The 14,160-nt window shown below is 49.1% G+C and overlaps 1 protein-coding gene across 5 annotated transcripts in view; it reads left to right on the forward strand.

Annotated features, from left to right (window-relative positions):
- The window catches only part of WSCD2 (WSC domain containing 2), a 247,943-nt gene that overhangs the window by 211,260 nt on the left and 22,523 nt on the right, over positions 1 to 14,160 (forward strand). For 4 of the 5 annotated variants that reach the window (XM_082353819.1, XM_082353822.1, XM_082353820.1 and 1 more), the window contains 2 exons: positions 2,691 to 2,805; positions 5,930 to 6,114. The exons of the other annotated variant lie outside the window; for it this stretch is intronic. In XM_082353819.1, the coding sequence (XP_082209945.1) occupies positions 2,691 to 2,805; positions 5,930 to 6,114 (300 nt within the window). The remainder of the gene's footprint in view (positions 1 to 2,690; positions 2,806 to 5,929; positions 6,115 to 14,160) is intronic. 5 annotated transcript variants of the gene reach the window in all.

A 14,160-nucleotide genomic window follows, 5' to 3' on the forward strand; every position in this document is an offset into this window, starting at 1 on the left:
AAGGCACAAACAGTACCATTACAGTCCACCCCTTCACCCCGTAGAGGACATGTGTGTGTACATACACTCTCACTCCTATTAATTTGATTGTAAAAATCTCATCTAACACAATCCACTATCCCATATATGGCCAAATGCACCTACCCTCACCCTAAGGTGAGACCACCCATGGTCATAGTACATCCAACTCCAAGCCCGGCAGTTCTGGGTCACGAGTGTTACTCTCCATCAGGACTCAGTGTGGCGCCTTGTGATCCTGAAGTCTGTGGGCCAAATGGAAGTGAAGCCTCCCCAAATGTAAAATGGCTGGAGGACAGATCTGGGCTTAAATTTTAAGTGAGACACTTCCAAGCTGTAGTAACATAGGCAGACTACATAGTTGCGAATTCTACTTAAAAACGAGTAACATGGAGTAACATGGGTGGTTACCAGTCAGAACATATACCGTATGCCAAAACAAAGATTTGCGTCTAAGACAGAGAGATATGATAGTCATTAGGATCAGCCTCTTCACCTATAAAATGGGTTAATAAGGGTGTGAGGACTGAATTTTTTAAAATAAGGCATGGCACTTAGTAAAGTAGATAGCACATAGTAGATACTCAATACATATTCTCTCCTCTCTCTCTCTCTCTCTCACACACACACACACACACACACAGAGCTTTTGATCTGATGACAGTGACCTCATGCTGACAAAATAAAACAACCATTTCCCCCCTTCCCCTCTCCCTCCCTCTCCTTCCTCCTTTTTTTTCTCCTCCTGCCCATCCTTGGACACTCTGTCCTCTAGCGAACTATTGAGCTAAAGTTGGTGTGAAGCTCTCAGCACCATGGCCCGTGGAAGTTCTCACTCCCAGCCCAGATGTAAATAGCATCCATGCCCCAGGGCCGTGGTTCCTTCTGTGACACAGGAGGGACATGCATTGTTGAACAAGCACAGTGACAAGATGTAGGCTTTTCCAGAGCTGTCACCATCTGATGTGCCCGCTCCAGGGAGGCAATGTTTCTTTTAAAGATGGACTGTTCTTAGTTGACCAAATCACCTCTGTCTTATGAAAGAAATTCAAGGTGATCAGGGATGAGACGCATCTCCAGCGAGACTGACAAATTCTGCACTTACCAGGGTGGTGTTGAGAGAAACTGTTGCTCCATAATGAGCCTGTATCCTCTGCTAGACCCTGCTCTCCACCATGAGTGAGGGGGACAAGAAGCCCACAGTTTAAATAGACAGCAGCCCACCCATGAATGAGATCAAGTGGCATGTAATATTTCCCTCAGTCATTCCCTATGAGGGCCGTTTAATTCCAAGGGCTGGCTGGGTCCTCAGTCTAACCTTCAGTTATTTCCAAGTGCAAGGGTGGAAAGAGCACTGGTTTGGGGTGCCATAGATCTAGATTTAAATCTTTGTTCTACCATCAATTAGTTTCAGGTCTCAGACAGCTCACTTCACCTTTCTGGGCCTCTGTTCAATCATCTAAGAAAAGAATTTAAGCATGCCAAGGGTCATTGCACCTGGGTCATTGCAAAGATTCTCGGATTCAAAGAGAAACAAGCAGTAGTTCAGAACATGGGCTCTGCAGCCAGATTGCTTGGGTCCAAACCTAACTCCACAGGTATAAGCTGTGTTTCCTTGGGCAGGTGACTTAGCCTCTCTGGGCCTCAGCTTCCTCTTCTGCATTGAGTGGGAATATTAATATTTACCTCATAGGGTCATTCTAAGGATTCACTGAGACAATATGTGTAAAGCACTTAGCAAAGTGCATGTCCAAATTAATAATAATGATTGTAAGAACATATGGGAAAAGACTTTATAAACTGTAAAGTACCATCTTTGTGTACTATTTACCAGGAAGTACAGGAACACGTGTACTACTTTAAGAAAACTAAGTGAATGGTTTATAATTGTATAGTTGTTTTACATTATTTAAAAATTTCCTTTTGGATGAAAGCATTCACCTTGGCCCACAAGGTGGGAAAACTGTAAAGTACTTATACAGCACTGTGAATGGCTGGTATTTTATTCCACTCACCTTAACTTTGTGCCTGTTATATTCAAGACACTGTGGTAGAGACGTTTATACAAATAAGTCCATTTTAACCTCATTGGGCTGATATTTTCATCCCCACAATGAAGAAAACTAGGCCTCAGAGAGGTTAACTGGCCTAAATGCACTAAGTCAGCACTAGAATGTAACCAAAGTCCTATGACAACCTAGATCTTGAGATATCCCAGGCCAGTGTTCCTTCCAAGGGAAAACAACACCTTAAGCCACCTTGTAGAAATGATAACAGGCGGTCAACTTATCAAGCTCTTCAGAGCTGTCCTAATACAGGTCTCATCTGCTTGGTGCTTAGGGAATGATGTTGGCTTGGGTTACTGGGTGCCCAGTTGTCACCAGTAGAGCCCAGGGGCATGACCTTAACCCTGGCCTTGGAAAGGTCCCTCCCTCCTCTCTGTTGACCTCCAGGGCCCACAGCCTTACCCATGGGACACCACTGCCCTTATAGATCATGTTCTGCCAATGCACATGAGTTTCAGTCTCTCTTGTTTCTACTTTACTGCTCAGAGGAAGGAATTGGTACCAAAAGGTCAGCAAGGCCACATAGCCAGAGGCACACTGGTTACTCCTGAGACCCTTTCAGCTTTGTCCCCCCTGCCAAATCTGACTTTTCTCATCTCCCCAAAGCTAAGTACATCGGCTGCTACCTGGATGACACCCAGAGCCGGGCCCTTCGAGGCGTGTCCTTTTTCGACTACAAAAAGATGACCATCTTCCGTTGCCAAGACAACTGTGCAGAACGGTAGGGCCCCACCAGTGTCCCAGGCATTCAGACCCCTTCCTTCTCAGATTCCTACCTGTGGTGGTCTTTCTTTTTCCATGGGAGGGCATGATGGAGGATGAACATGCGGCTACAAGGAAAGGGTGATGTGTATGTGTGTGTGTGTGTGTGTGTGTGTGTGTGTGTGCGCACATGCATACATGCATGCAACTGAGCAGGGAGTTGGTCTATGGGCATTTGTGAGACTCTACCTAGGAGTGAGTTTGCAGTGTACAGTATGCAGGGTCATATGTTTGTAAGCTTAATGCCAATACCTAACTGTCGTTAAATAACAGTAGCTGTGAGTGCAGGAGTCTCTGTGGATATGTTTGCAAGGGTCCCGAATTGTGCGGAAAGCACAAGTGGGTGTTTACATGCAGGCAAGTGTGAGTCTGTGAGCATGAGGCTTGTGTGATGCCCGTGGGAAGGGTGAGGTGGGAGCCTTGGATCAGGGCTATTTAATGGTTTACCAGCCAAGAAACTATTTGTTTCTCTGCCAGGGAGAAACACTCACCTGTCCAGACAGTGTTTTCCAATCTAAGAAGAAAATGATGTTCTTGATTAGAACATGCACTGGGGGTGGGGGGGGCTGACTTTCCAAGAGTGGATAAGGCCCCAGAGGACTGGCGAGTTGAGACCCTCAGTCCAGGCCTGGGAACCAGCACTGCTGCCCTAGAGGCACTGTGGAGTGAGCTGACCTTCTCCTCCCCTGTGCCCTGGGTCCCCATGCTCATCTTCAGACTCTAGCCAGTTGCCTCTGGTGATCACAAGCTCTAGAGGGGCTCCACTGCATGGCTGGAGTGGAAATGGGCAAGTGAGTGGCCAAGGGACTCTCCCCTCAGTTCCTGACTAGGAAACACTGTCCCCTTTATAATCAGCTTCCAGAACAGTCCACCATTGAAATCCTGAGCCCAGGACCATCTCCAGCTTGGGAAAGACTCCAAGCTCTTGAGGATATTGATTCTTTAATTTATTTATTGAATGGTGGGGAGACAGAAGTGAATTTCAGAGTCCACACCCTCAGACAGGTCTTGTGGGAGTTGAAGAGTTAATATTTGCAAAGCAAATATTTGAGAACAGTGCCTGGGAGAGAGCAAATGTAAGCTATTGCCATTCTGTGGCCCAAGCCCGTTCTTGCTTCTGCCTCCCCACCTAGCTGGGGAGCCCCTTGTGGGTAGGGCTGCAGCTGACTCATCTCTGCATCCATCTGGAAACCCATGTAGGCAGCCAGAAAGTATGCACTGAACCAGAGTGAATTACGCGAGTTGATCTGACTCATCTTCTGAAGCTCCACCTTGGCTGTCACCTCCTCTGAGAAGTCTCTCCTGACACCCCAGGCAGGTTGGGGGCCTCTTCTGCACTTCCACAATCTGCGACTTATTCCATCTCACCCCTCATCTCACTCTGCTGGCGTTTTCTTGTTAAGCGCTTGTCACTCCATCTAGGCTGTGAGCTCCAGGACGCACGTCAGCATCACCTGGAATCTCTCAAAACAGATTGCCGGGCCCCACCCCCAGCCTTTGATTTAGTGGGTTTGAGGCGGGGCCCAAGAATCTGCATTTTTAACAAGTTCCCAGGTGACACTGGATGCTGTTGGTCCTGGAACTATGGTTGGAGCACCACTGCTCTGATTTTCACACCCAGCTGGGAAATGTTAGAAACTCCTGCTGTCCAGTGTTCCTTCTATCAGTGGGTCCAATTATATGAGACGGGCCCCAGGGGCACCTGAGAACCAAGGCTGGAGAGAGACAGTGGCAGACAGGTGGAAGAAGGAGGTTGGCCCAGCTCCAAGATGCCCAGATAGTTTAAGCTGCTCTTACTGCGTCTGCCCAGGTGACCGTGTGATCACACGCTACCCGAGTAGTAGGGGTGTTTGGAGACATGAGTCTGGGTGTGTCTGTCTCTCCAGCCAGCCCCCAGAAGTCCCGAGTGATGGCGTGAGCTGACACCTCCCATAGGTCCAGCCTTGCATGACCAGTATTTTGCAGGCTGCTCCCCCAAGGAGCTTTCACAATTCTGGAAAATGCCTCAGAGGCCACAGTGGGCAAGAGGACTGAGCAGGGGTTGTCCTACTCCCCTCTCCCCCACCACTTCATACCTACCCCGTGAGCCAGAGCAAGCAATTCCCTTTTCATCTGTTTAGAGAACAGGTCCTTACTAAAAGTCCTTTTTAGGAAATGATTCCATAGCTATGAAAAAAATTGACAATCTTGCGGTGCCTGGATATTTTTTTTTGTTTTAAGGAAAGGAATTTTTTACTTGGCTGGATACGTGACCTTGGTTTTGCCACCTTCCAAAGACATACGAGAGTCCCTGCTCCCTCCCCTGGGTCCAGCTCCTCTCAGGGGACATAGAGGCATTTCTGGGGGATGTTTCCTGGAATAAAGAGGCTGGACTTTGCAGATATGATTGGCTTGTGACTCTAGACAGGGAAGAACAAGAGAGTGGGTGGGGCAGAGGGACCACAGGACCAGAGGGGTGTGTGTGTGAAGTGTCCTGTGTGTTGAAGGTATATGTAGATGGGTGTGAATATGACGTTGTGTGTCTATGTGGGTAAGTGTATGGGGGTGTGAGACATGAGGCAGGGATGGAAGCAGGTGGTCCCTGGGGTCTTGTCCCCTTCCAGAGTCTCCCTGTCCTCCAGGGACCTCCTTGTATTCCTTCTTGGCTTCCTGCCCATCCCACTGCCAAGACTTTCTAACCCCTTAGCCTCCCTGACCCTCTCAGGGTCTCCTTATTCTCAGTCCAGATCCCCCTGTCCCTTGGGGTATCCCTGTACCTCAGATCTCCCTGGGTCTCCCTGACGCCCAAGGTCTTCCTTGTTTCCCCTCGTCCAGGGAGATAGGGAGACCCCCACCCCAATCTCCTCATTTCTCTGGGGTCTCCCTGTCTCCTGGAAGCTTCTGTCTCCTGTCCCCTGAGGTCTCCTCTGTCCCCTGGGGTCTCTCTGTTACCCCCACCTTCCGTCATCTGTCTCTCCATTTCCCCTGGGACCTCCTGGTCCCCAGAGCCCTCCCATCCCCCAGGCCTCCTCACTAGGTGAGTCACCCTGTCCCTGGGGTCTCCATGGTGGCAGTTACCCTGGCCTGACAGCAGCCTCCCCCAGGGGTTACCTGTATGCTGGGCTGGAGTTCGGCGCCGAGTGCTACTGTGGCCACAAGATCCAGGCGACAAACGTGAGCGAGGCGGAGTGTGACATGGACTGCAAGGGCGAGCGGGGCAGCGTGTGCGGTGGCGCCAACCGCCTCTCCGTCTACCGGCTGCAGCTGGCCCAGGAGTCAGCCCGCAGGTGTACGTGAGTCGGCCCCTCCCCTCTCTGCCCTCGCCCACCTGAGCGCCCACCTGTACCTTCCACGGCTCCCACCGCTCCTAAGCCCTTGGCTGCCCTCCAAGGCTGCCACCATCCTGCCCCAGCCTCACCTCCAGCCACGCCCCTCTTCCTCCTTAGCAAACAGCTAGAGCCTGAGCTGGCCTGTCCTTCCTCATTTTCTGAAAGCAGATTGTGTCTAACGATGGTGACAATGACAGTGACAACAGCAAACACTTCATCGTTTTCCAAGTGCCTTCTATGGGAGAGCACATCTAATCCTCATGATGACCCTTGAAACCGCACTGTTATTCACCCACTCCCATTTTACAGATGAAGAGACTGAGGCTCAATGTCACACCAGCAGCAGAGGATTTAAACCAACTCCAGAGCTTATGTGTTTAATGCTCCTGTAGAGAGAATTTATCCCTTGCCTGCCAGTGCCTCAGTCTTGTTGGAATATCTCTCCAGTTTCCAAACTGAGGGAGGGAAGGGGATGAATAGCCGAGGACAAGAGCCACCCCCTCTTCTGTGGATATTGTCCCGTTGTCCCCTCTCTGGGTGTTTAATAGCAGTTAATGTCTATTTATCAAGCATCTGCCGTGTGCCAGGCACCGTGCTGAGCCCACTGCAAGCCTGATTTTGTTTCCCTTCCCTACAGACTTTTCAGGAAGTTACCATGGTTAATTATCTCCATTTTACAGTGAGGAAACCGAGGCTTGATGAATTTAAGTAAGCCTGCCCAAGGTCACACAGTCTTGTGACCTCAAAGGTGACCTTCAGACCTATACGAAGAGCTAATGGCCTTGACGAAAGACAGAGGGCTGAGGTTTGTCCTGGTTACTCTTCTGATGCAGTCCCGAGGTAGGAACAGGAATCCAGAACTAAGAATCCCAAATTTGGATGCTCCAATGAACCCTAGGGAGATCTTGTTAAAATGCAGATTCTGATTCAACCAGTGAGATTCTGCATTTCTAAGGAGTTCCCAGGTGATGCTAGGTTGCTGGTCCATGGACCATACTTTGAACAATAAGGCCTTAGACCTCCGTGGAGCTGACAAGGTCCGCCCAGAATGTCAGCCTGCCCACCCAGGTGGATTTGGCAGAACCTAAATGCCTGTCTGCATGCAGAGAAAGGCCTCTTCCGTATGAATGTCTTTGTTTATAAAAATTCATTGCTGGTGTGCTTGACACTGTGTTCTGTTTTCCAAACCCCATGTTTCTGAAGCCCTGTTCAAGCTTTGCTTTACAACGGGGTCCCGCGTGCCGCCAATTTACAAAGCGGCTGATTTCTAGAAACGGAGGCACCATCTGCCTCCCCATCGTTGCCTCAGTTCATCCAGCTCTGCAGGTCTGGCTGGCAGAGGGCGGGGAGGGTGTGTGAAATCCAGGCTGGATAATGTCCATACAGCAAGTCTCTGGTTTGGCCATTAGTGTAATGAGGTTTTAATTTGATAGCAGATTTATCATCCCCAATATTGATTTCTTTATGCCAATGTTTACATTATTTTGATGGCGACGTTGACCATATGAAGAGATGGCCTTAAAGTTGTGTGTATTTAGAGCGAAAGCTGATGCCACTAGAACATTCTAGTGGATGATGCTGAGCTAGATAACAAGAATTGGGCTGTGTATGTCATCAGCCACTATTAGCTAGACCTCCTTTTGGTTAATGTTCAGATGGGCTGGGTAATATGAACATTCTCCTGTCTTTCTGTCTCTGTCTCTCTCTCTGTCTGTCTGTCTCTCTCTCTCTCTCTCTCTCTCTCTCTCTCTCTCTCTCTCTCTCACACACACACACACACACACAGACACGCACACACACACACTATTGAGATCACCTGGTATAATAACACTCTCGTGGACCATCAAAGATTTTTCAGTCAGCTGAAATATATAAACCTCAACACACCGAGACTGCTAGATCCCGTTACAATTGGGTGTGTTTTGCCCTGGTAGCAGTGGGAGGGCTGTGTGGGTGGTGGCTGGTGAGAAACCCCTGAGGCTGATGGGAATGCTGCTGTGCCCCTCAGCTTGCCCACCTCTGCAGTGGTGTTTTGTTCCATCTGAGAAAGGAATCTTTGTATTTATGTCGAAGACGGGGAACCCATTCATTTCTACTGAGAGGGGAGTCCTGGATTCTCTAAGTCCACCCCAGTTGTTCTGAATCGTCACTGTACAAGGTTGGAAGCTTGGGCACCTTCAGCTGGAAACTCCTGAAGGAAATCTAAGCCTTACTAATCTCAAGGCTACTGTGGCTGAGATGAGAATGGAAGTGGCTTGGATAAGGAGACAGATGGTTTGTCAAATTGGGACTCCTAGTGGGCTCCCAGTTGGCAACATGGTATTTGGAGAGAGCATGGGGACTGTTCATTAAACACTTGATTGCTCCCATGTGTATTAGGCGTGGAGAGGACAATGGGGAATAAAGCACAGTCCCTGCCCTCAAGGAGATCACCATCTAATGGAGAGACAGACCCAAGACCAGTGGGATCTGTTCAAGCATGGGGTGTATATATAGAAGCCACGGGAGCAACATTTGAGCTGAATCTCATTCTAAGATTTCCAGGTGAAAGGGAGAGTCTTGTATTCAGCCGTGAACAAAAGGATCAGCAAAGGTGACGTTTTGAATGACCTGTTGGAAGCACCTTCCTCACTGATGCTTCATTTTACAGCTTTAGAAACTGAGGCCCAGACAGCACAAGTGGCTAAATTGAACAGCTCTGCGGGAGGCTCCACAAAAGAGAGCTGACTGATTAAGGTCTTGAAAGATGCATAGGATTTTGCCTGGTGTAAAAGAGGAGGATATCCAGACTCAACAAATTGCCAAAGGGTGGGGGAGAAATCTAGGCAGAGGGAATAGAGTGTTCAAAAGCCGAGAGGTAATTTCTAGAGATGATGGGCAGGCATGATTTTTCCAAGGCCACAGTGCTTCTTAGGGACTGAGCATAGGCTGGAACCCAGGTCTCTGACTCCTGGTTTGAGTGCTAACTCTATATAGTGCTGTAGACACCTTGACCTCTTGTATTGGATTTTGGACCCCATTGCCTCTCTTTTGGGAGTGTTCCTTGGATTTAACTTATCTCCTTTCCTCCTTGACCCCTGACCTCTCCTTCTGCCCTGCGTCCTGACTCTACACAATACACAATATCCAGTGCCTTTGTTCTGACTCAGTGGCTTCCCATTCCTGAGATCTGATTTATACACAAATAAGTCAGAAAGGGAGGCCTTCCATTGGCACACGACACTAGCATGCATTACATTAGGGAGGGCGATGAGCAAACACTCCAGGAAACAGGTATGGTGGAAACCAGATTCCATTTGTAGAGTCATTAGTTTGTATTAACACCGTGTCCTAATTGTGTTTCCCTGAGCAGTGGCACAGAACTCTTAATGACTGTGAAGATCCAAAGGAGGCTTATTATCGCCCAAGCACCGCTCTGGTGGGGTGTCCACCTTGCGTGCGAAGCCAGCCTACGTGTTTCTGAGGTGATGGAGTGCTCCTACAGTAGTGAGAGCATTAAAAGGTTGGCAGAGCAAATGTCTGCAGGCACCCTGCTATTCTTTCTTGCCACAGACTCTCGGGCACATGGACTCTTTGCCCTTGTTACAAAAGAACCGAGAAATGGACTTCCTTCTTGGTTGGATTACAATTTTTTCACAGCAGTTTGCTGAATGTGTCAGCAAGTGTAGCTTCTCTTCCCAGGGGCAGAGACCTGCTGGCGATTTGAGAGTATTATGGCTTTATAGGGTGTTGCAAGAGATTTCATTTGCCTGAAAGATTCTTGCAAGATTTGCATTGCAAGGTTCATTAGAATTACACAAAATATACAATATATAAGTGGGTCCCGTGGGTGGCTGTCCGTGGTGCTGACCATCCTTCAGTGCCGCCTAAAACCCCCATGACTGCAGCCCAGCCTCTCCCAGGACTCAGCACTTTTCCCTCTTGTTTTTTCTTTTCTATCTTGGTGAAAGTATTGTGAAGCTCATGTTATCACTGAAAAAATAGATCTTGACTTATGGATCACAATTTACATAAGTGACTCTTGTGTACTGTTGTTAGTTCTGGCAACTTTCTGTCTTTGAAGGTTAGAAGGGAAATGTGCAATGCTTGTACTTTTTGTTCACTGATACTCCATTTTAACCAGTTCTGCTGAGGGGAGCCTCAGATGACCACGGAAAGTCATATTGGATGGATGGGCTATGTCTAGCTCCTTCTTTGCCGGGCCTGGAGGCCTCTCCTTTCCCTTGATATATGCCTGGGACGCCTGAATTTTATAATTCATATGGGTCTTCATGTGTTCTGCTGTGTAGGGCCAAGGAGATGTTAGCTAGAAATTTTTTTCTCCTTCTGCATCATGATGGGGGAGAATTGGTTTGCTCTTCTCCATGAACCATAATCCAGGAAGGCTATGGGAGCAATGATTGTAGATTTTGAAATCAGACAGACATTGTTTCTATCCCAGCTCCTTCACTTACTTGCTGTGTTGATTTTGGTCAAGCCAGTCATTCTGTCTGAGCTGCAAATGCCTCATCTGTAAAATGGGGACAATTCCAACCTTGAAAGATTGCTCTGACCACCAAGTGAGATAAAATTGAGAAAGCACATAGCACAGTGCCTGTTATGGAGTAGTGGTGAGGCACCCTCCTTCCTGAAATGAAAATTCCTCAATTCACTCTGAGCGGCACCCAACTCAAGCTGTTTGAATTTCCAACAGCTCACAGGAGCCTTTGGTGATGCCTAAAAATAGCTGGTTTGAATTCTCCTTGGACAGTTAGGCTCTTTGTGTAATTCAATCTCTCTCTGATTATAGGTAGCCATTAACAGCTCCCAGCTCACTGCCTTTCCTCCTTACCAGCATCTTTAATGCAGTAGAGCTTGGCCTAATTACCCGGGGGGTGATGGCCTCTTTCAAACCAAGGAGAACTCTTCCACGCCTGCCTTTAAGCTGATGCCTGGTGGGATTTACCTCATTTTTGTGAAGCCTCAGAACAAAGAGATGATGGACTTCAGAGATACTTGCAGCTGGTTCCAGGATGTTCTTCATCTGCCCCCAGTAAAGGGAGTTGATGAACAGTTGCTCTGCTCGCCTCTTGCTAGTAAAAACTCCAAGCTTCCGAGGTCATGCACCATCCCAGCTGGCCTGGCAATGAAGAGCTGACATTATCAGAATGTGGGGCACGGGCTTTTGTGATCCTTGGACCCCTACTATGGAGCCTCAGAGGGTTTCTGGGAAATTCAGGTGGCTGGCATGGGGTCTCTGGAGCCCAACCATGTTGGAATTCGGCAGGCCTCCTGCAGAATAGCAGAGAGGTGGGAACCTAGGATGTGATGTCAAATAAGATTGGGGTCAAATCCCTACTTTGCTCCCCACTAGCTGTATGAGCTGGAAAAGTGACCAAATCTTGTTAGGTCTCGGGGTCTCCACCTGCAAAACAGGATAATAGCATCCTCTACCTCTTAAGTTGTTGTGAGGATTAATTGAGGGGTGATATGTGTAACATACTTAGCACTAATGACATACAGTAAGCAGCTGTTATTATTACCTTTGTTGCTATTCCTCAGCAAGGGTTGGTCGTTAGGAAGACACTCCTCAGGGTTGCTGCTACTGTCCACGGGCTGTGTACCGCACAGCTCCAGGGAGCGCCCTTCTCACAGGCTACAGGCTGTGAAGAGCAGTGGCTCTGAACTCTGTGCAGCGTTTCCCTTGTAAATTAAGAACGCTCAAAGACCCAAGATATTTTAAGTTGGGTTCTCCCGGAGACAAGGATGTGAGCTTTGGTTTACTTGAATCATGACCCCAGGATGCACCTCCAGGGGAGTGGAGACGTGAGAAAGGGAAGGGAAGGAGCCAATACATGCCCTTTACAAAGCAGGTCACTACTGAGGACAGCTGAGGCTTACTCCCACTGGGGAGCTGTGGGAGGTGGTGGAGAGCGTGCTTCAGAGACGTCCCATTGGAGGAGCAGGAAGCTGCAGTATTTATCCTCCAACGTTCACCCATCATTGGCTGAGGGTGGCTCCCAGGGAGATTAACTCCCTGGCAAGTGCAGTCTGTCCCTCACATACCCTAGGTGTTTACAGTAGGTCACTGTCAGCCTATACTGGGATGGTGAGCGCCAGGAGTGTATTAATGGGGCACTGGTAGTGTCTCCTACCTGCGATCTAGCCACCCTTCACATATCATGAACGAGCAATGGAGAAGGAGCAGGAAGAGACATTGACTAAATCCTCGTAGGTCTCAGGCACTGTAAATATCATTGCATCACCTTCTGTCCCACCTGGGCAGGGTAGAGATAATGATCCCCATATGCAGATGAGGAAACCAAGGCTTAGTCCAAGGACACACAGCTAAGTAAGTTGCTGACCCAGGTCTGTCTGAATTCAAAACCAAGGCCCTTTCTGCTGGGCACGAGAGCTTTTTTGCAAACAGGAAGGCATCTACCTACCGCTGTAGAAGTCCAAAATTCTTTGTATCACAAGAGTGTGTTAGGGAGGTCAAGGGACCCAGGCTGGTCACTTCTCTTTTGTTTTCGGACGTAAGAGAAAAGAAAGCCTCTCACCACTGGTGTGGAGAGCCGGTGACCCAACCCATTTTACAGATGGAGGAAATGAGGGTAGCAGGAGGATTCAACGTGTTGGCCACCGTGCATGTTCTCAGTGTTCCAATCACCAAGCCATAATGGAGAGCAACCTGCAGAGAGAGGTGGCCTCCAAAGTGTTCCCCAGATCCCTGGGAGTCCAGCCTTCCCATTAGACATCACAGAATTCTCTGTGAATCCATGTGGTTTCCCTCCAAAAGCAGAATGGGCAAGACTGTAGGAAGACGCCACATCCAGCAGGTTTACTGCTCCTAGAACTAACTTCCCAAACGTGTTCCCCTCCGCCCCCCACCCCAGTGCACACCTTGACCAAAGAGAGACTCACAGCAGCAGCTTCTGACCCCTCCCTGGCCCTTTAAGGCCTCTGAAAACGTCACCTTACTTGGTATTCAGGGCATTCAGCTCAGCTCTGCTTTCTAAGCTGGGAGGGTCAGGGACTCATTAGCAGATGCTTAAATGTCAAAGGGAGACCTGTCTCAGCAGAGCTGGGCTTACAGAGTCTTCCTTCCTCTTCCCACACTTGCAGTCTGGCCTCCTGGCATCCAGGAAGGCAGGAGAAAATCATCTGGGGAGATGCCAGGGTAGGAATTCTACTTCCTCTAAGGAGACAGATTCACAGCCCTTTGCCTGTCCCTTCCACTGCACTGACAAATCTCATTCATGTCCATCCCTGAATGATCCACCCAGTATTTATGCCTCCATTTTAGAGATGAGAATACTGAGCCTCCAAAAGGAGAGGAAGCATGCCAAGGTCAGTGAAGAAGGGTGGAGCTGCCTGTGTGTACTGGAGGAGAGCTGCCCGTTTGACAGGTGAAGACGCCACCTTTCAGGGAGGAAAAGCAAAGTCAGGATTAGAGCTCGTGTCTCTGAGCCACTGGTCTTCTGCTCCTTGGCCAGGGCAGCTCGTCCAGAGAAGTGCCATGGTCCTGGGAAGTGCCATGGCCTTCTGGTGTGGTACCAGGCCGGATGGTCTCTTCTGGAGCCCCTGGATCAGAGTTGGGCCCTCGAGGCCATCTGGAGATGCGTGCTGATGTGGCCCAAGAGACAGGCATCCAGCTGGGGGTGATAGGAGGGCAGAGCATTTGGCCAGAGGCCTAGATGAAGAGCCTGTGGGCTCACAGGGCCCTGAGTGATACCCCAGTGCCCTCAGTTACTCAAGGTCATGTCTGCAAGAGGATCCAAGGGTGAGCCCCTAATAGCAGGTAACTCCAAAGACTACCAAGGGTGGACTCCTGCTCTCACATGCCTACGGTCAGACACACACACTCCTGTACAGAGACCCATATGCAAGGTGTTCTGTGATATGCAGGACCTGGACCGATACCAACCGTGCACCTGTCTGTGGGCTCCAGGTGTAAGGGTCTCTGTGCTCTTGACATCCTGGGGAGAGACTCAGTCTGGGCTGGACTCCAGCAGAGGGGCCCACTC

This window comes from Balaenoptera borealis (genome assembly GCF_965194805.1).
Source record: "Balaenoptera borealis genome assembly, chromosome: 14".
In the NCBI taxonomy this organism is placed as follows: domain Eukaryota; kingdom Metazoa; phylum Chordata; class Mammalia; order Artiodactyla; family Balaenopteridae; genus Balaenoptera; species Balaenoptera borealis.